This window comes from Culicoides brevitarsis, chromosome 3, assembly GCF_036172545.1.
Source record: "Culicoides brevitarsis isolate CSIRO-B50_1 chromosome 3, AGI_CSIRO_Cbre_v1, whole genome shotgun sequence".
Lineage (NCBI taxonomy): Eukaryota > Metazoa > Arthropoda > Insecta > Diptera > Ceratopogonidae > Culicoides > Culicoides brevitarsis.
In genome coordinates, this window is record NC_087087.1 from 32979793 (window position 1) to 32999897 (window position 20105).

At 21.8% G+C, this 20105-nt stretch overlaps 2 protein-coding genes across 3 annotated transcripts; both read left to right on the plus strand.

Moving 5' to 3' along the window:
- Positions 1 to 16129: 16129 nt before the first annotated feature.
- Positions 16130 to 17613, plus strand: LOC134835121 (circadian clock-controlled protein daywake-like). 2 transcript variants are annotated; one of them, XM_063849986.1, is made up of 3 exons: positions 16130 to 16191; positions 16240 to 16634; positions 16694 to 17613. In XM_063849986.1, exons 2-3 carry the CDS (start codon positions 16277 to 16279, stop codon positions 16993 to 16995), a joined length of 660 nt encoding a protein of 219 aa, XP_063706056.1. In that variant the 5' UTR covers positions 16130 to 16191; positions 16240 to 16276; the 3' UTR covers positions 16996 to 17613. The 2 variants fall into 2 exon arrangements, with proteins under 2 accessions (XP_063706056.1, XP_063706057.1); XM_063849987.1 differs by having other exon boundaries at positions 16248 to 16634.
- An 826-nt stretch (positions 17614 to 18439) lies between these two features.
- LOC134835527 (uncharacterized) lies at positions 18440 to 19779 on the plus strand. Its single transcript, XM_063850405.1, has 2 exons — positions 18440 to 18452; positions 19085 to 19779. The coding sequence occupies exons 1-2, from the start codon at positions 18440 to 18442 to the stop codon at positions 19777 to 19779; spliced, it is 708 nt and encodes a 235-aa protein (XP_063706475.1).
- The last annotated feature ends 326 nt before the right edge of the window (positions 19780 to 20105 follow it).

Genomic DNA, 20105 nt, shown 5'->3' on the forward strand with positions numbered 1-20105 from the left:
AAAATAATAATTAATTTTTTTTATTGATGAATGTTTTTATTTTATTTTTCAAATTTTAAACTTTTAAAAAAAAAAATTATATAAAAATTTTTTAAATTTAATTAAAACAACAAAAATTAATAAATTTTTTACCAAAAAATTAAAAATAAAATAATTAGTTTTTATTTTTTAAATATTTTTATTTTTATTAAAAATAAAAAAAAATCATAAAAATCTTTAAAAAAAAATAAAATAAAAAATTTTGTATTGAAAAATGTAAAAATATTTAAATTAACTTTTATTTTTGTAAAATTTAATCTTTGATTAAAAATTTGAAAAAAAAATTATTTAAATTTAATTTTTTCAAATAATTTTTTTAAAGAATTATTAGAAAATTTAAATTAAATTTATTTTTATTTAAAATCTAAAAAAATTTAAAAATCTTTTGAAATAAAAAAATTAATATCTAAATTTTTTTTTATTGAAAAAATGTGAAAATTTTAAATTAATTTTTCCTTTTCTTTTTTAATTTTTTAACTTTTACAAAAAATCTAAAAACAACTTTTGAAATAAAAAAATTAAATTTTTAATTATAAAATGTGAAAATATATAAAATTAATTTTTATTTTATGTTTTTGAATTTTAAACTTTTATTAAAATCTAAAAAAAATTAAAAAATCTTTTTTCAAAAAATTTCCATATTTTAAATAATTTTCTTCGATTTTGATTTTTAAACATTTAATTAAATTAAATAAAAAAAATAATAAATAAATTAATAAATATTTTTTCAAAATGAATTTTTTTAACATCGTATGATTTAAATTTTTTTTGTTCAATTTTTACACAATTTTTAATTTTATTAAATTTTAAATCAAAAAAAATGAATTAAAAATAAATAAATAAACAAAAAATTATTTTTTTTAAATTAATAATTTTTTTAAAAAACAATTTAAATTTCATAATAATAATTTTTTTTTATTTTTTTAAAAATTAAAATTATTTAATTTTTGAAAATGAAGCAGACACTTTTTTGTCGCATTTTTCTACTTTAAACGAAAATGTGGCAAAAACTTAAGATGAGCAAGTATTTCATATAAATATTGATAAGGAATTTATGTAATCGTAAGCAAAAAAATTTTTTTCAAGTATTTTCTCATGGTGTTCCATTGTACGATCGCATGTAAGAAGTTTTTGTCTTGTTTTTCATCCCACATTTATTTATTTGAATAAAGAATGCCTTGCCTTTCGTATGACAAGCAATAACTCTTCTCTTCGTTTTCTTATTCCCTTGTTTTCCTGTTTATTTGCTTCAAATCGTAATTTGTGCATTTTTTTTTCGGTGAAAAACGTCTAGAAATAAATCAAAATGTAAACAGTAAGTAATGGAAGGGAATCATTTTCGGAGCAGGGTTTCTATTGGCAATCGGGTTTTTTTCTGTGATTTTCCATTTTCATCATTATTTTTTAATAGTTATGACCTACTTTTCAGCGGATGATACGAGAGATAAATAGTTAACTACAACGATACTTGCTTAATGATCCTGCATCGTTATATTTTTCTATTTTTATGATGCGAACACTTGATATATGAGGTTTATTTTACACTTTATGAGTTGCAGTTATGACGAGAGCAGTTGTATCAAATATTAATTAGTGACAAGGACGAGCAAACTTCTTATCTTTACGACTTTCCAAAGGAGGAAATTGAATTCCGAACTAAAGTTTGAGCAATTTTCCGGTTGAAAATTAATAAAAAGCCGTTATTACGGAATACTTATGATAATTGAGTTGTCCCGCAGGAGGCGACCGATTGTCGGCACAATTTTCAAATAATATAAAAGTGCATTCCTCTGTGCCGGAGTCACAACAACGCGTTGCACACAGACAAGGGGCGAGCAATTCATATTGGATTTTTATGCGGAAAAGTATTTTTAATGTTATTTTTGGTATGTTGCTGCTCTGAATTCAGCACAAAATGATATAGTTGTTGAACAGCAAATAATTGTGTGTGCCAAAATTTTTTTTTCTGTGCTTCGATGTAAATGAACATAGAGAGAGAGGCGACTCACACACAATAGAATTTAGAATAAAAATATCCTTGAGTATTCAGGTCGTTTGTACGTTGAACTCTTTTTGTGTCATATATCACAATTGCGAGTCGGATGTCGTCATTGTGTTGTTATATTTTCATCTCTCGGATTCAATAGAAATTTTATTTTTATGAAGCGAGGAAGTGTTTTTGACAATAATTTCGGTTCATATCACACACGATAGTTTTTTTTTATTGTCAAAACAAACAACTTTATGATCCTTTTTTTTTGGAGTTTTGTGATTTCTGAGCTTGGTTTGGATTGGTTGAAGCTCGAAATTTTGAGGATTTTTAAATTAATGTAAAAAAAATAAGTTAAAAATATTAAATTAAATTAATTATTTAATTATTTTGGATTTTTACGAAAATTTATAAAAAAAAATGATGAATGATTTTTTTTTAAATTATAAAAATTATTTAATAAAAATTTAGGTAATTTAATTTAATAAAAATAAATTTAAATAATAAATAATTTTTTATTTTTTAATTTTTTAAATTTAATTTAAATTTCAAATTATTAATTGTTATGAATAAAAAATTAAAATAAATAAAAAAAAATATTAACTGTATTTATTTAATTAAAAATAAAAAAAAAATATATTCAAATTTCAAAAAAAAATAAAATAAAATAAAAAAAATTAAAAATAAAATAAAATAATAATAAATAAATATAAAAAAAATTAAAAAAAAAATAAATAAATAGAATAATTATTTTTATCAATTCAGTTTTCCAAATTTTTTAATTTATTTTTTTTATTAAATTTAATTTAATTTTTTTCTAAGTTCATTTTAGGAGTTTTTTAATTTAATTTTATATTATAAGAATAAGAATTTTATAATTCAGTTTTTAATTTATTTTTTAAGGTCAGAAGATTTTTTTTAATCAAAAAATTTTTTTAATATTTCAATATTTTTTTTTTTTTTTTAATTTAATATTGATTTTTTTAATTAATAAATAAAATTTAATAATAATTTTTTTTTATTTAAAAAAAATTAAATTAATTATAAATTAAAATAATTTCTATAAAAAAATTTAAATTCTTTTAAAACAAAAAATTCAAGGCTCGAGATAAATTCGATATGATATTTTTAATAAAAAAAAATAATTTATATTATAATTTTTAATTTAATTTTTATATTATAATTTTTATTAATATTAATAATTTAATTATTTTTAATTAAAAATTTAATTTAAAACTTTTTTTAAAGCTCGAGATAAAAAAAAATCTTGAAATTTAATGTTCTTGAAAAAAAAGAAAATTATTCGAATGTCCTTGACTCGTCGAATGAATATTCGATAATTAGTCGGTCAATGAACTGCCGTTAATCATAAATCACCGACTTTTGATCTACTGTAAGAATTTATGTAGGTTAAATTTCCCTTTAGTCGCCCTAATTGCATAATAACAATGAAAATAAGACATGTGTAGGAGTAGCACGAGTACCTTTTTGGGATAAGCATCTTTTGTTGTTTCATGCCTAAGTGACCAACTGTGTGTGTGTGTAGTTTTTGAAAAGAATTTCGAATGGGTAATAAATTCCTCTCTTTGTCGAATGTTTTTGTCATATTCCAACAAAATTATTGTGTCATAAAAGCTTTATTGTTAACATTTTCCGATGTTCAAGTGGGACATTTTTCATAGACGAGCCAGAAAAGCCAGAAAATTTTATGAATATTTAATTTATTTCAGCATCAATAAATTTAATGTCATAACAACAACAACGACACATCCCCATATAAAATTAATATAAAACTAGTAAATCATTTTTTAACAACAACAACAACTACACAATTATAATAATAATAAACATTTTGTTGATAAATAACAAATAAATTACAACAAGATCTCCATTTTGCATTTTTGGTCCGAAAATTCCAATTTTATATTGATGTTGCTGATGACGTCACGAAAAATAAATCATCCGAGCTTGAATGGGACTCCGTTGTATTTGGGGCGTTCAGTGACCTTTTCAGCAAATATTTTTTCGCCAATTTGCGTAATTTCGTGTCTCGGTTTCGGATGATGGAATGTCTTTCGATCACGAGTGTCGTATTTCATAAATGGTTCAATTTGCCATCCGTAACTAAAAATTTTAAATTAAAAAAAAATTATTTAACTTTTTTATTTTTTTTTTAATTAATAAATATTTAAAAATTTAATTGATTAAAAAAATAAATTTTTAAATTAATTAATTAAAATTAAAATTAATTAATTTTTAAATTAATTAAATTTTTAAATAGGTAATAAATATTTAATTAATTTAAGAAAAAAATAAAAAAATTAATTTTTGAATTAATTAATTAAAAATGAATTAAAATTAATTAATTAAATACTTAAATTATTTTTTTTATTAATTTAAAATTAATTAATTTTTTATTTAATTAAAATTTTAAATTATTTTTTATAAATATAAAAATTATTCAATTAATAAAAAAAAAAATTAAATTAAATTTTTACTTATGACTTTCTAAAATCGGGCGATCATATTTGTGCTTCGGGGTTTGAATTAAATCATCTTCGACCATTTTCATATAAGTAGCATGTTGTCCTTCCTGCCCTTGCTTAACTAAGCCCGATTCGTGTTTTGCCCAAAATTTTGTCGTTACGGGAATTTCTTTGACATTCGGCTTGTAAGTCTCGTTGTGCACACAAAAGCCTCGATTCACTCGATTTATCTGTTCTTTCACGAAGGCATACGTCAAAGGAGGGTGTTGCATGTCGAAGCAATGTGATAAAAAGTTCAAACGTTGTTCACTTGCTGAGAAAACAATAAATACTAAAAAGTAAATATGGTTTATACAAAATAAAAAAAAAATAAATAAAACGAGGGAAGGAGAAAAGCCACAAGGCAAACTTATAAAGTTCTCTGTGTGTGCAAAAGAAAATATATTGAAATACATGACACGAATCAGTCAATGGATGCACACAAGGAGGAGGGATGTTCAAGTCGAAATTTTTTTTTGCCTCGAGATATTTCGAGATTTTTTATTTCAATATAAATTTAGTTGAATTGGAAAACTTTTGATTGATTTTTTTTTAATTATAAATCGTACTTCATTTTTAACTGTTTAAAAAATAATTATTTTTAATTTTTTTTTTCATTTTTTTAAAAAATTATTTTTTTATTATTTTTAAATTTAATTTTATTATTTTCATAATTTTTTAAAATTATTATTTTATTTTTTTCAAAATAATTTTATTTATTTTTTTTCTTTTAAAAATCTTTTTTTTTTTTTTTTTGAATCTGATTTTCAAAATTTTTTATGATTTTTTATTTTTTTTTCATAATTTTCATTATTTTTAATCTTTTAAAAATGAATTCCAATTTTTTTTAATTTTTTTAATTTTCATGTAATTTTATTATTATTTTTTTGTTAATATTGTTTTTTTTATTTTAAAAAATTTTTTAAAATAAATTTATTTTTTTTTATTTATTTAAAATTCTTGATTTTTTATAGTTTTTAATTTAAATCAATTTAAATAAATTTTATTATTTTATTTGAAATTAAAAAAAAATTAAATTATTTTATTTATTTGATTTTATTTATTTTATTTTAAATTTTTTGATTTTTTTTTAATTTTTTAATTCTTTATAAATAATTTTTAATTATTTTTTAAAAATAATTTTATTTTATTTTTAATTTTTTTTTGTCAATAATTTTTGGGAAATTTCTTAAGTTGATGATCCTTGTCAAATTGTGCATCCACTGAAAAATAGTGAACATCAGTGTGCAAACAAACAAATACTGCAACAAAACAGATGTTTTTCACGTTTTTTTTAAACTTGTGCAACGGAAGGAAGAAACTTGTTAAAAGCTGATAGAAAGTTTTTTTCCTTGTTATTATTCATCGTTTATTTTCTTTTTATTTGTTTTGCTTATTATTATTTTTATTTGAACGTTATTTCATGTTTTTTTCTTTAAACTAGATAAATGGAGCACTTTTTCCCTGACTTACCGAACGAACGACGAACGAAAAAAAAACAAAGGCACGAGGAAGAATTTCAATAATTATTTTTCAAACGATTCTTTCTTTTTGACTCACCAAAGCAACCGAATCAACTGAAACAGGTGAGCAAATTTTCGTTTCATCATACCGCATTTTGCCATTTTTCCATTCTATTCTATTCTACTTTGCCGCCAACACGAGTCCACGCGAGCTGTATAATAATAAAAATTATCATCATGTTATTATAAATGAAAATAATAATAAAAAAGCTGTGTCTATAGATGGAAAATACAGAAAAAAAGGAAACAACGGAAAATGAGTTGTTTATAGTAGTTAGCTACCAAAAGCGAATTGTAAACATAAAATGTGGTTTAATAAAAGCTTGATTGAGTTAGGTCATGCCAAGAGGGATTCATTTATTGGGCATGTAAATTTTTCATTGTAAAAGTTACGAATTTCCATTCAATAATTTGGTTCCTTATGAAACAATAAATTTCGATTTTGATGGCGATATTCGTTAAATCGTTAATGAATTAGAACGAAATTAAATTCAATATTAATTTATAAAATTTTTTAATTTTTTTTAATTAACCAGTCGCCCGCAATTTTTTTAAAAAAATTTCAACAGCATTCTATTCTATTAAAAAAATTAAAACACGTGCCAAACATTGCGCATTGCACCTGAGTTTCCGTTTTTTTACATTCTTTTACATTCCGAACCGAATCACCCTTTTAACGGCATTAACAAATAAATAATTTATTTATATAGCCAAACTGCCATTTATTTTCATCGCGCATTTTAATAATGTTCTGGCTTATAATGTTGCAAAAATAGTTTTCGTGTGTCTCGCTGTAATATGCAATGAATTTTACGTGATTATAAATATAGCGTCAAAATGGGTAAAATGTCATGAAAAAGAGCTTTTTAGGCTGTACAGGTCTAAATAGAGCAACACGAACGAATAATACGGCACGAAAGACATAAACGAAACGGGTTCCTTGGTGATGTAAATTCCGTATTGTCCTTGAAAAGAAAATTTCAGGTATTTAAAAGACTTGTTTATCATCATATTGATGGCGTGTTACACAAACAAAATGCTATAAACATTGTGGTTTTGTGTCTGTCTGAAGAAAGTGACGGTACAGGTTCAGAGATGTGAGGTGAGTTATATGCTTGGTTTGGATTAATAGATAACATTAAAAAATTAAAATTAAAATTAAAATTAAAATTAAAATTAAAATTAAAATTAAAATTAAAATTAAAATTAAAATTAAAATTAAAATTAAAATTAAAATTAAAATTAAAATTAAAATTAAAATTAAAATTAAAATTAAAATTAAAATTAAATTAAAATTAAAATTAAAATTAAAATTAAAATTAAAATTAAAATTAAAATTAAAATTAAAATTAAAATTAAAATTAAAATTAAAATTAAAATTAAAATTAAAATTAAAATTAAAATTAAAATTAAAATTAAAATTAAAATTAAAATTAAAATTAAAATTAAAATTAAAATTAAAATTAAAATTAAAATTAAAATTAAAATTAAAAATTAAAATTAAAATTAAAATTATTAAAATTATTAAAATTATTAAAATTATTAAAATTATTTAAATTATTAAAATTATTAAAATTATTAAAATTATTAAAATTATTAAAATTATTAAAATTATTAAAATTATTAAAATTATTAAAATTATTAAAATTATTAAAATTATTAAAATTATTAAAATTATTAAAATTATTAAAATTATTAAAATTATTAAAATTATTAAAATTATTAAAATTATTAAAATTATTAAAATTATTAAAATTATTAAAATTATTAAAATTATTAAAATTATTAAAATTATTAAAATTATTAAAATTATTAAAATTATTAAAATTATTAAAATTATTAAAATTATTAAAATTATTAAAATTATTAAAATTATTAAAATTATTAAAATTATTAAAATTATTAAAATTATTAAAATTATTAAAATTATTAAAATTATTAAAATTATTAAAATTATTAAAATTATTAAAATTATTAAAATTATTAAAATTATTAAAATTATTAAAATTATTAAAATTATTAAAATTATTAAAATTATTAAAATTATTAAAATTATTAAAATTATTAAAATTATTAAAATTATTAAAATTATTAAAATTATTAAAATTATTAAAATTATTAAAATTATTAAAATTATTAAAATTATTAAAATTATTAAAATTATTAAAATTATTAAAATTATTAAAATTATTAAAATTATTAAAATTATTAAAATTATTAAAATTATTAAAATTATTAAAATTATTAAAATTATTAAAATTATTAAAATTATTAAAATTATTAAAATTATTAAAATTATTAAAATTATTAAAATTATTGAAATTATTAAAATTATTAAAATTATTAAAATTATTAAAATTATTAAAATTAAAATTAAAAATTAAAGGGGCTTCAGCTACACGTTTAACAGTAACTCCATCCCTGAAAAAAAGAAGTATTAAAAAAAAACAATTTTTACTGTTTTGCATACATCTGCGCACCTCTATACAAGACAAAATATGACAGGACATAAATAACTGTTCAAGGTAAATGGCAAGGCGAAACATATTAAAGAATAATTAATCAATTATCTCATGTAAAAGTAATTTTTTAAAGAAAAACAATATTATCTACTCACGCGAGGTAATTCAACTACACATCCTCATGATACAATTTCCTTTTAATTACACATTTTCTCTTGTCTCGCCAAGTCCTTGTTCTTGGATCAAAGCAGCTTTTCATTGTCATGCATATATGAAAATAATCACTACGTTGCATTTACCACGAAATTTATTTGACACAAGATGGATAAATCGGGATTGGAAAATAACATTGATTAATGTTATGGGCGTCATCGTCGTCGTCTTCGTAAGAAAAGAGACAACAAAGACAAATGACGACAAGCAGTACTCGGTTAGCCGATGTCAATGTCAAGGAATTATTTATTGTTTGCTGGTTCATGTGATTTAATTATTGTTTTGATTATTTTTTTACGTACAAAATTGGCTTCTTGTAGGCGTAATTTATTTTCGTGTGGAAACCTTCTAAAGTCTTGTACCATGCAAATGCAACGTGTTCATCTCGAAACGCGAAAAATTCTCGTCTAGACTGCGCTTTACAATAATTCCACAGAAAAACTTTTGCAACAAATCAAATTTACATCAATGGATTATAAAGATATTAATTTCATGGATTATTATAAAATTTATATTGTATTTGCTCTACAAAATCTGTTGTGACCTTATAAATTCGAGAACGAAGCGTCTCCGAGCATATGTTTCATGGAGAAAAATTATCTACTCGAGTCAGCGCACAATTTGAACGAAAAAAATTTGGTCAAAAAAATTTTACCAAAATATTTTAATTTTTTTTTAAATATTTTTTTTTTTTTTATTTTTTTTTAAATATTTTTTTAATATTTCTTTAATATAATTTTTAAATATTTTTTTTTTATTATTTTTTTTATTAATTTTTTTATTTATATTTTTTTAATTTTTTTTTAAATAATTTTTTTTTTATTTTTTTTTTTATATTTTTTTAATTTTTTTTTTAATAATTTTTTTTAAAATATTTTTTAAAAATATTTTTAACATTTTTTTATTTATTTTTTTTAAATTTAAATTATAAATAAGTATTTTTGTTCGATACAAGAGAAAATCCAATTTCAACCCTAATGAATGCATGGAAATGAGAAAAAACAAAAGCAGAAAAAATATCAGATCAATTTTATGATAGTTATTGTGATTGCCGCCGGTCTATATGATACAATTTTATTGTTCATGATGATGATGATGATGATGCGAGTAACGTGTAAAACAACTTGTTAAATTCTGTGGGGTCGTTCAATGCTTTTTGAACGTAAATTTCCTTCTAAAAATGATTTTTTATCGAATTCCCTTCAATTTTTTCAAGTTTTCAAGAATAAATGAGACGATGTTCAATAAATGGGACTCAAAACTTTCATTTAAACACATCTCCTCAATCTACATATGAACGATATTTTTTTCATATTCGACGAGAAACGTGTTGAAAAAAGGGGTTTGAGTCAACAATAGACAACAACAACAATAAAAACGGGTAATGGAAAAAGTTTGTAATTTTAGATAAACGTTTTTTTTTTGCGGAGAAATTCTGATATGGAAAATTTCGTGGAATTTTAATTACGATGTTTTTTGTTGAAACATAATATTTTGCTTTAACTGGAAATTGAAGTAAAATTATTTTTTTTTTCGATTAAGTTAAAGGAGAGCCTTGACCAGACGAGTTATATAAAAGTTACCTTTCCATCTCTGTATCAAGTTTTTGTCTAGACACGTAAATACATGGTAATAAACATAAATGCTGCTTTTTGTGATAAAGAGAGAGATGCCATCAGACATCATGTCACATGTGTTGTTCTACAATTGTGATGCATCGCAATGATAATAATAAACAAAATTATTTTTCGGGGGAAAAAAGAAGAGGAAAAAAGAAAAAAGAAGTTTTTATTAAATTATGAAGTTATTCGTATTTAATTTTTTTTTTATTTCAAATTTTGTGAATTTTTCATTTTTTAAATTTTTATTATTTTGAAAATTTTTCAATTTAAAAAAAATATTTCATATTTTTTAATTTTTTTTAGAATTTTTTAAATTTTTAATTTTTTTAATTTTTTAATTTTTTTTTATTTTATCAAATTTTTAATATTTTTTATTTTCTTTCTTAAATTTTTATATTTAAGTTAATTTTCTTAAATTTTTATATTTTTAAAATTTTTTGTACACAATTTTTCATTCTTTTTTAAATTTTTTAAATATATTTTTTTTATTTTTTAAATTTTTTATTTTATCTAATTTTTAATATTTTTCATATTTTAAAAATTTAAAAAAATATATATTTTTTTAATTTTTTTTTTATATTTTAAAAATTTTAATATTTTTTCGATTTTTACGCAATTTTTTAATTTTTTTAAATTAAAAAAATGTTTCATAATTTTTCTTAAATTTCGAGAAATCTTTTAAAGTTTCAATTATTATTTTTAGATATTTTATTTTTTTTATTAATTTAATTTAATTAATTAAGTAATTTTTATTTAATTTAACTTTTAATTAATTTAATTTAACTCAAAAATTTAAATTTTATTTTTAACCTTTTTATAAATATTTTTTTTACAGGACAAACAGGAAAATTACCAAAATTAATTCAAATCTCGTAAAAAATGTTTACCTTCTTACAAAATTTTCTCTTTTCTATCCCTTGAGTTCTTTCTCGAAGTATTATAACGAAACAAAATGCAACAAGATTTATAGGCGACACATTCAGGATGAAAATGATGCATCGCATATGTAACCAATGTCAGTTGCTATCAGATTTCTTACACGAGCAAATGTGAGTTAAATATTTGTTGTTTTATTTGATTTCAAAAGTAAACAAAAGAAAACGATGTAACTTGACACAATTGCCTCTAATACGGTGCAAATTTGATGCAAATAAATTTACCTCGAAGATTGATCGGAAAAAAAATTTCTTCAATCACGATTCGAAATATTTTTCACAAGATCGATGACACTCAAGTAAAAGTTTCAATCGAGCTTCAAACAATCAAGGAAAATGTTTTCATAAAAAAAATCTAATATTTACACGGACATTCACGATGTCGTAAAATGTGACATGAGGGAAATATCTCGAGTGAATTATGTATGCAAGTAACATATTTTAAAGCATTTGACTATTTGAGTGAATATGACGACGACGACAACACGTCATGATAACAGATTGCAACCACACCTTAAAATATGCACACATGCCAGAGATTGTGTCACAGTTTCTCTCGCTCTGTGATCGGCGAATGTGTCTCCTGTGATTGTGTGTGCGGTGCCTTGAATGTTTGTTCGACAATTGCAACTCTGATTGTTTTACTCTTTTCCACTTATTTCAAAACAAATGTCCAGCAGTGATTTACATAACGACACATAACGGTACGTGCGCTCATGTAAAATGGGAGGTTTATGTAAATTGTGTTAGGATAATGAAGTTATTTGAAGTTGATTGGAATCTAACATTGAAACTAACGAGGAATATCGAATTTTTTTTTCATAGTTTGTCCTATTTTATTTTTTGTTGTTTTTGCCATTATAAAATTATTTTTAAAAAATTATTGAATTTTTATTTATTTTTATGACAAAATTTCTAAAAAATTAAAAAATATGAAAAACAATTTTAAAAAAAAAATAAAATAAACAAATAAAAATGAAAAATTTAAAATATGAAAAATAAAAAATAAAAATAATAAAATAAAATTAAAAAATTAAAAAATTATTTTTATTTTGTTGAAAAATTTTAAAAATAAGAAAAAAAAATATAAAAATAAAAAAAAAAAAAAAATAATTAATTAAATTATAAATTAATAAAACTAAATTATTTATTTTTTCATTTTTATTTTTTTATTACAAAATTTCTACTTTTATTTTTTATAAAAATTTAAAATGAGAAAAAAATTATTTTTTTCTATAAAAAAAAATAAAAATAAAAAATATAAATTTTTTTTCGCGCTAAACATCCGTGAGGTCAAAACTAACATATTTCTCCATGAAACATATGCTCGGAAACGTATAGTTTGCTTACTAACCGGTCACTATCAAATTTTGAATGAAAGAACAATATATAAAAAAAATTGTAAAATTAAATAAAAATAAAAAAAATGTTAATTTTTTTTTGATAATTTTAATTTTTAATTATTTTATTTAATTATTTTTTAATTATATTAATTTAATTAATTAATTTATTTAACTTTTATTTATTTAAATGTTTATTTATTGTTTTTTTTTTATTTTTTAAATTAAATTTTAAATAATTTAGGGTAATTTTTAACTCAAAATAGATAAAAATTGATTTTACCTCTTCCCCCTTTTCTGTATCTATAGACCACGTATATTCTGTACGTATTGGCTCCCCCTTTATTTCTCTCAAACTTTCATTGTCACTAATAGATGGCGCTTTTTATAAAATATTAATGCCTCATTTAACAACTTATCTAAACGACAATAATAAAACACTTAAAGTACTTAAGAACCATATGAGCCTTTTTAATGCAGACTTTAACAAAGATTAATTGGAATTTAACATGCATGTTTTTAGCTCTCACAAATTAAAGTCTTTAGCATAATAAATAAATAAAAAGCAAGGATTCGTTAATTAAATTCATTTCAAAAATAATTTTCATACAAATTGAAAAGGTAAAAATGAGAAAAAAACTGTTCCCAGGTGTTTACCAAAAAAAAAAAAATTTCCCGCTCAAATGTGACACAAAATTAATTTTGATTATGATTTACATTACACAAGTTTAATGTATCAAATGGATGATAAATGACGTAATTAATTTTATCGTGACGTCAATTTTCATTTATTTGTACCGAAAAATGGAGCGGGAGAGAGATAAATGCGTGCGTACACGTCATACAAAAAATTGAAAGTTACGGAAAAAAATAGGTCACAACTCGTAAATACAAAAAAAAAGAAGTAGAAATGGGGAGACGATGTCGTCGTCTCTCGTCGCATGTAATAAATAAGTCAAGCGCCCGTATTTTTCGGTACCTTTATCCACTTTTGAAACATCAGCAAAAGTTTTTTTTTTATTTTATTGAATATTTTGTCTCTGTTTGATGACAAAATAATGACAATCTTCGTATTTGGTGACTCGAAACTATTTTGTTTAGACAAGAACCGAGATATAAAGTTACCGAAAATCAATTTCCTTGATTTTCTTGAATATCCTTGACGAAAAGGGAAATTACAATAATAAAGAGGAGGGATAAGTATCGAGGTACGACACAAAATTAGGGATACAAAATGCCATGGAAACCGTAAACCTTGGATTTCAAGGTCAAATTAAGGTCATTATAATTTTTTACCTTAAAAATTATTTTTTAATATGAAATTTTTGATATTTTATCATTTTTTTCCCGAAAACAAGAGATATCGATTTCATTTTTGGCAAGTTATTTATTAAATTGCCAATTTTTAACTTTAAACGTGCAAAGAAGCAATCTTGAAAAGTCTCAACAAAAGTTGCATCATCATGTAAAACTTTTTCCTCAATTTTTTATCGGTTCTCGTTAAGTTTTCAAAAGCAAAGAAAAAAGACAGTCTGCCAATATTATGGGTAACTCTTTTAAAACTTTTTTTTCTCTTTTTTAAAAATTTCTGATTCTACAGTTTTTGTCTTTTTTTTTTGCTTGATATGTATAATGGTGCATTTATCACCTAAAGGCGTTAGATACAAAAAAAAACAATGAAAAAGTTTTTGTACAAAAAATGGAGTGAAAGTGGAAAAAGTCACTTCACTAAATCATTGAAAAAAAAAGTGCAGAACAACATTTTATGCAATAAATGCAACGCAACGGGCCTTGGGTAACAAATAAAAAAGTGAAAAATGTTGCATGAAATTGTTCGGCATGTGCCAGTTTGCGAACAAAAAAAAAGTATAAATAAAATAAAAATAAAACGGAATAGAAAAACAATAAAATAGAATAAATGTTTTATGGGTATCGTTTTAAACAGGTTAAATTGTTAGATATTGTTTATTTGACGATGTTCTTTTTTTTTCGTTACAAGAAATTGATCTGATCAGTAAATGGAGGATATTAAATCAAGCAGTAAAAACGTAAGCTAAAGATATAATAAAACTTCATAATAAGTTGTCGTTATTGAAAATTAGATTTATTTTCTGTCAATATTGCTTTTGATGCTTTTTTTAAATATACAAGTCACGATTGATTTGTCAATAGAACTAATTTAAAAGACTGTTTAATTTTTTTAAAAATGAAACAGACTTTAAAATAATTTTTTGTACTTTAAAAATTCATCTTTTTTAAATAAAAATTAATTCAAAACAAATTTAAAGATATTAGGTCAATAAAATATTTGAAAATATTTTTCATAAATTTTTGGAAATTTTTATAAAAAATATAAAATGTTTTTTTAAAAAGTAAAATAATTTTAATTTTTTTTAATTATTTCAAATAAAAATTAATTAAATTAAAATAATTAATTTAAATTATTTTTAAATCAATAAAATATTTATTTAAAAAGTAAAATCATTAATGTTAATTTTTAAAGTTTTTAATAAAATTATTTCAGATAAAAATTAATTAAATTAAAAAAATTAATTAATTAAAATAAAATTAAATTATTTTAAAATTAATAAAATTTTTATTTAAAAAGTGAAAAAATTAATTTTAATTTTTAAAATTATTTCAAATAAAAATTAATTAAATTGTTTAAATTAATTATTTTTAGATTAATAAAAATTTTTATTTGATAAAAAAAAATATTTAATATATTATTTTTTAAATAAATATGTAAAAATATCCAAAAAATTGTAGAATTTATTAACAAAATATTTTTTTTAAATTTTTGAAAATTTTAAAAATCATTGCAGCTTGCTTAGCTTATGTATATTAAGACTTAAATTAAGTTTATTGCAAAAAATAATTTGTTTAAAAAAAAATTAAATTTAAAATTTTTCATGGAAAAAAAAATGATTTTTTTAAATATTTAAAACAAAAATTTGTTTATCAAATAAAAATTATGTTTTTAAATTTATTTTTTTTTATTTTTATTTATTTTTTTATTTTTATTTATTTAATTAATTTTTATTTGAAATAATTTTTAATTTATATAAATACAAAACCTTAAAAAAATCTAAAAAATGAAAAAAATAAAAAAAATATTTTTTATAAATTTATTTAAATAATATTTTTAACACTACGCTGTACTTTTCCATTGAATGCATCTTGTTAAAGTAAATATAAATAACATGGCATCGACCTTACGATACGTCATAACTCAAAAAGTAACTCTACAACTTTTGCGAATAGACATGCACATGTATAATTTAGACACATATGACTACTGTTCGCAAAATTGGTACATATTTATTATTCCCTCTGTGTACCTACTACTATGCCAAAAACTTGTCTTTGGAGTTGTTTTGATTCGTGTACTATGTATGGGCTCAAAATCGTTCATTAATTAAAAAATTGCAAGCTTTTTAGTAACAATTTGCACAACGAAAGAGAAACATCGCGAACAATGTTACGTTTTTTAATTTTAATTTTTTACCTAAACAATGTTTATTCGGCAAATTCGAAATTACGTAAGTTATTTTTTTTGTTATTAAAAAAATATTATTTAATAATTTTAGTTTTTTAGCGCCTTCAATAAAAATTTGTCGTCGCAGTATGCCATCGAAAGAACGGAATGAATGCATCAAAAACAGCGTGAATGAGTTGTTACCTTCAATAATTCACGGATACGATCCTTTAGGAATTCCCGACTTGGATCCATATAGCGTTGGTATCGAACGATTTTCAGTTGGAGAAGGAATTTTATCAGTTAAAATTTTAATCGAAGATTCAAAGACTTTGGGAATCAGTACGGCAAATGTCACAAATGTCAAATCAAAAATCACAAAAGACAATTTTGGCGTCATTTTGGATGTGGATTTTTCGAAAATGACTGCCGAAGGAAATTACAAAGGCGACACTCGAGTGAATGATTTTTCGTTCAAGTCAAAGGGATTTTTCACACTGAACATTTGTAAGAATTTTATTTTTTTAAAAATTAAAAAAAAAATTAAAAAAAACTTAACTTTTCAGTTAAACCGAAATTCAAGCTGAAATTCCTCGGAAAAATTAAACCAACGAATGGACAAAATTTCGTCGATATTCACACGATTAAAATAATGGATACCCAAGTTGAGGATCTAAATGTTGATTTTACGGGACTTGTAGCTGAGCCAGTTGTTAATCAGTTTGCTCTCGAGTTTATTAACCAAAATTGGAGAAATTTTTATCAACAGCTTGTTCCTCGTGCAGTAGTTTCATGGGAGCCGATATACTTGTCTGTAGCGAAAAAGTTCTTTGATAACATTCCTTTGGATGAGTTGATGCCGGAATGATAAAGAGTTTTTTTTAAAATTAAACATCGACTTGTAGGTTTAAAGGAATTTTAGGAAATCCATGACAATTTATAAGTTATCTTCAAAATTAATTTTAGAAGCTTATGAACAATATTACCTGATGATTTTTTTTAAAAAAAATTGCCCTATGAACAATTTGATTTAGATTTTTACGCTAAACGTCACAAAAATTAAGAAAAACCTCACTCTGAAAGAATAAGCGAACGAAAAAACATGTAATTTTATTCTTCTAGGTAAAATTTAAGAAAGAGAATCATTTGTGACTTTGAGAATCATCAATTAAAACATTAATTTTTGTTATCAGGCCATCTTGGATCCAGTGTGGCATCCATATCATCCCCCATTTTGTTTTGTCCAGCTTAAATGATCAAAATTTGAAATTAGCGACTGAAATCTGATCAGTTGAGCTTTTAAAATTAATTTTGAAATTCATTTGAAACTTTTTATGGATGTTTTTGACAAATTTGAGGTTAAGTTATCTTCATTTGGATCAAAATATAAATCTTTTCAAAGTGAATTTGTACCCTATGGGCGAAAAACGGGTCAGATTTGACTCCTGAGGGGTCAACCTGATCCTTTAGGAGTCAATTTGTACAATCTGACCCGTTTTTCGCCCATATAGTAGATTTTAAGGACGTAAAAATCATAAAAATTTAGTTTTTAAAGTTAAAATACTTTTAAAAGCAATCGAAACTCTCAGAGTTTTAACTTTTTTGGGTTCCTTTGGATAAAGTAGAGATCTAAATCCATAAAAGTTGTTTACTTTTGGAAAAGTTACATAATAAGCCAACTATAAAATTGAACTTGAGACCGTCAAAACCTTTTAAGAAGCTTCGTTGGATTGTTAAATTGTCTCGAAGCTTCATATCAGGTTTTGACGATCAAAATTTTAATTTTTTAGTCAACTTAATAAGTAACTTTTCCAAAAAATCTACAATTTCTTATAGACTTGAATCTCTTCTTTGACCAAAGGAACCCAAAAAAGCTTAAAACTCTAAAAATTTCATTCGAAAAAGTTAAAAACTTCAAAAACTAAATTTTCATGATTTTAACGCCTTACAAATTCCCTTTGAAAAACTTATATTTTGATCCAAACCCATACTTTGGTTACCGTATCGGTCAATCGGTAAACAACAATCAGCCTTATAATTATTACCACGTTAAACTGTAAATTTAATCGCTGCAATGAAGTGAGCTGTTTGACTTAATAATTTACCGCGTATACAATTGTTATTCTATTATTTAAAACTTACACTTAATTATTCAATAAACAAGTTACTGCAGGTACCTCTGTCTAATTATTTTGAATTAAATACAACTTATGTAGCGTATAACTTCAAATAATTACGCGATTTATGATGTGAACATGTGAATGAAACAGCTTTGTGTGAGTTAAAAGTTTCAGTAGCATTTTAACTACTTGATGAGTTCTCAGAGTTCTTGAACTTGTGTTAAAGAGCTTTGATGGTGATTTTAAACTCGTGTTGGTTATCATTACTACTACTAATTAGATAATATCATGCCAAAGGTCCGTTTATAAAAATTACAGTGAGGTATAAGTGCTTTGAAAAAAAAAGTTTAGAGGTGTTATATTTGAACATCACGTGTTGCTACTGTAGTTCGAATATTTATCTTTGAAGATCTTGGTTCATTCATAAAAAGGTCTTTGTTGAAAGCAGATTTTTGCCTTGAAGCGATAAGATTATTTTTCAATATGAAAATTTATCAAATTATTACTTTTGCTTTAATCTTTAAAGTTGGAAGTACACAAAAAATTTGCGTAAGTTTTAAAATTTAAAAAAAAAAAAATTTTAAAAAATATTTTTAAAATTTTTAAAAAAAATTTTTAAAAAAAATTAAAAAATTAAAATTAAATTTTTAAATTAAATTAACTTAAATTTTAAAATAAAATAAAATAAAATAAAATTTTTTTATTTTTAATTTAAATTTAATTTTTTTTTTAAATTTATTTTAATTTTTTAAAATACTTTTTAAAAATATTTTTCAAAAATTTTTTTTAAAAATTTTTTTTTTAATTTTTTTTTTAAAAAAATTTTTTTTTAATTAGCTCCTGAATTGAAGATTTGTTATCGAAATTCACCGACTCAGGAACGAAATGAATGTCTTCGAGAAAGTATTTCAAAAATAATTCCCGTACTTAAAAACGGATATCCAGAATTCAATATCCCATCAATTGATCCCTTTTATCACGATAAAACTCATTTCGAGTACAAACAAGGAATTTTAACCGTAAACCTCAACACCAAAGATATGATTGTCAATGGAGTTCGCTTCATTAAAATTAAAGAAGTTCGTTCAAAGGCAAATGACAAAAACATTTACGTTGAAATCGATGCCGATTTCGATCGTCTCGAGATGTTGGCAGATTACAAAGGCAACGCTGTCTTAAGTGAGCTAAATGTCAAGTCGGGAGGAAAGCTAAACCTAACAGCTGTCGATATAACGACGACATTAAAAATTTTGGGAAAAATAAACAAAAGCGAAAATAGCGGTTTTATCGCTATCAAAGGCATTGATTTGTCAAACATAGACACGAAAAAAATGATAGTCCACGCAACTGGATTATTTCCTGATCCGGATGTCAATCAGTTTGCTGTTGAATTTATCAATCAGAGCTGGAGGTATTTGTTCGAACAGCTGATTCCGGAAATAAAGAAAATATGGCTGCCAATGTGTGAAATTGTAGCCAAAGGATTCTTTGAAAATGTTCCGTATGATGTTTTGATGCCTAAGAAAAAATAAAGAGATTCGTTGCTGTTGAATTATATCGTCAGAAAAATTTACTCGACTTTTTTTTAGCAATCATTATGAAAATTATTGGAAATGATAGAAAACTAAAAATATTTAAAAAAAAATATTTTAAAAAAATATTAAAAAAAAAATATTAAAAAAAAATATTGAAAAAAAAAAATTTAAAAAAATATTTTAAAAAAAATTTAAAAAAAAATTTAAAAAAATTTAAAAAAAAAAAAAAAAAAAAATTAAATAAATATTCGATAAATTTTTTTTCGTTTGGCTTTAGTTGGTTAAAATATTTTTCTTTATCAATTTTTGAAAATTAGAAAAAA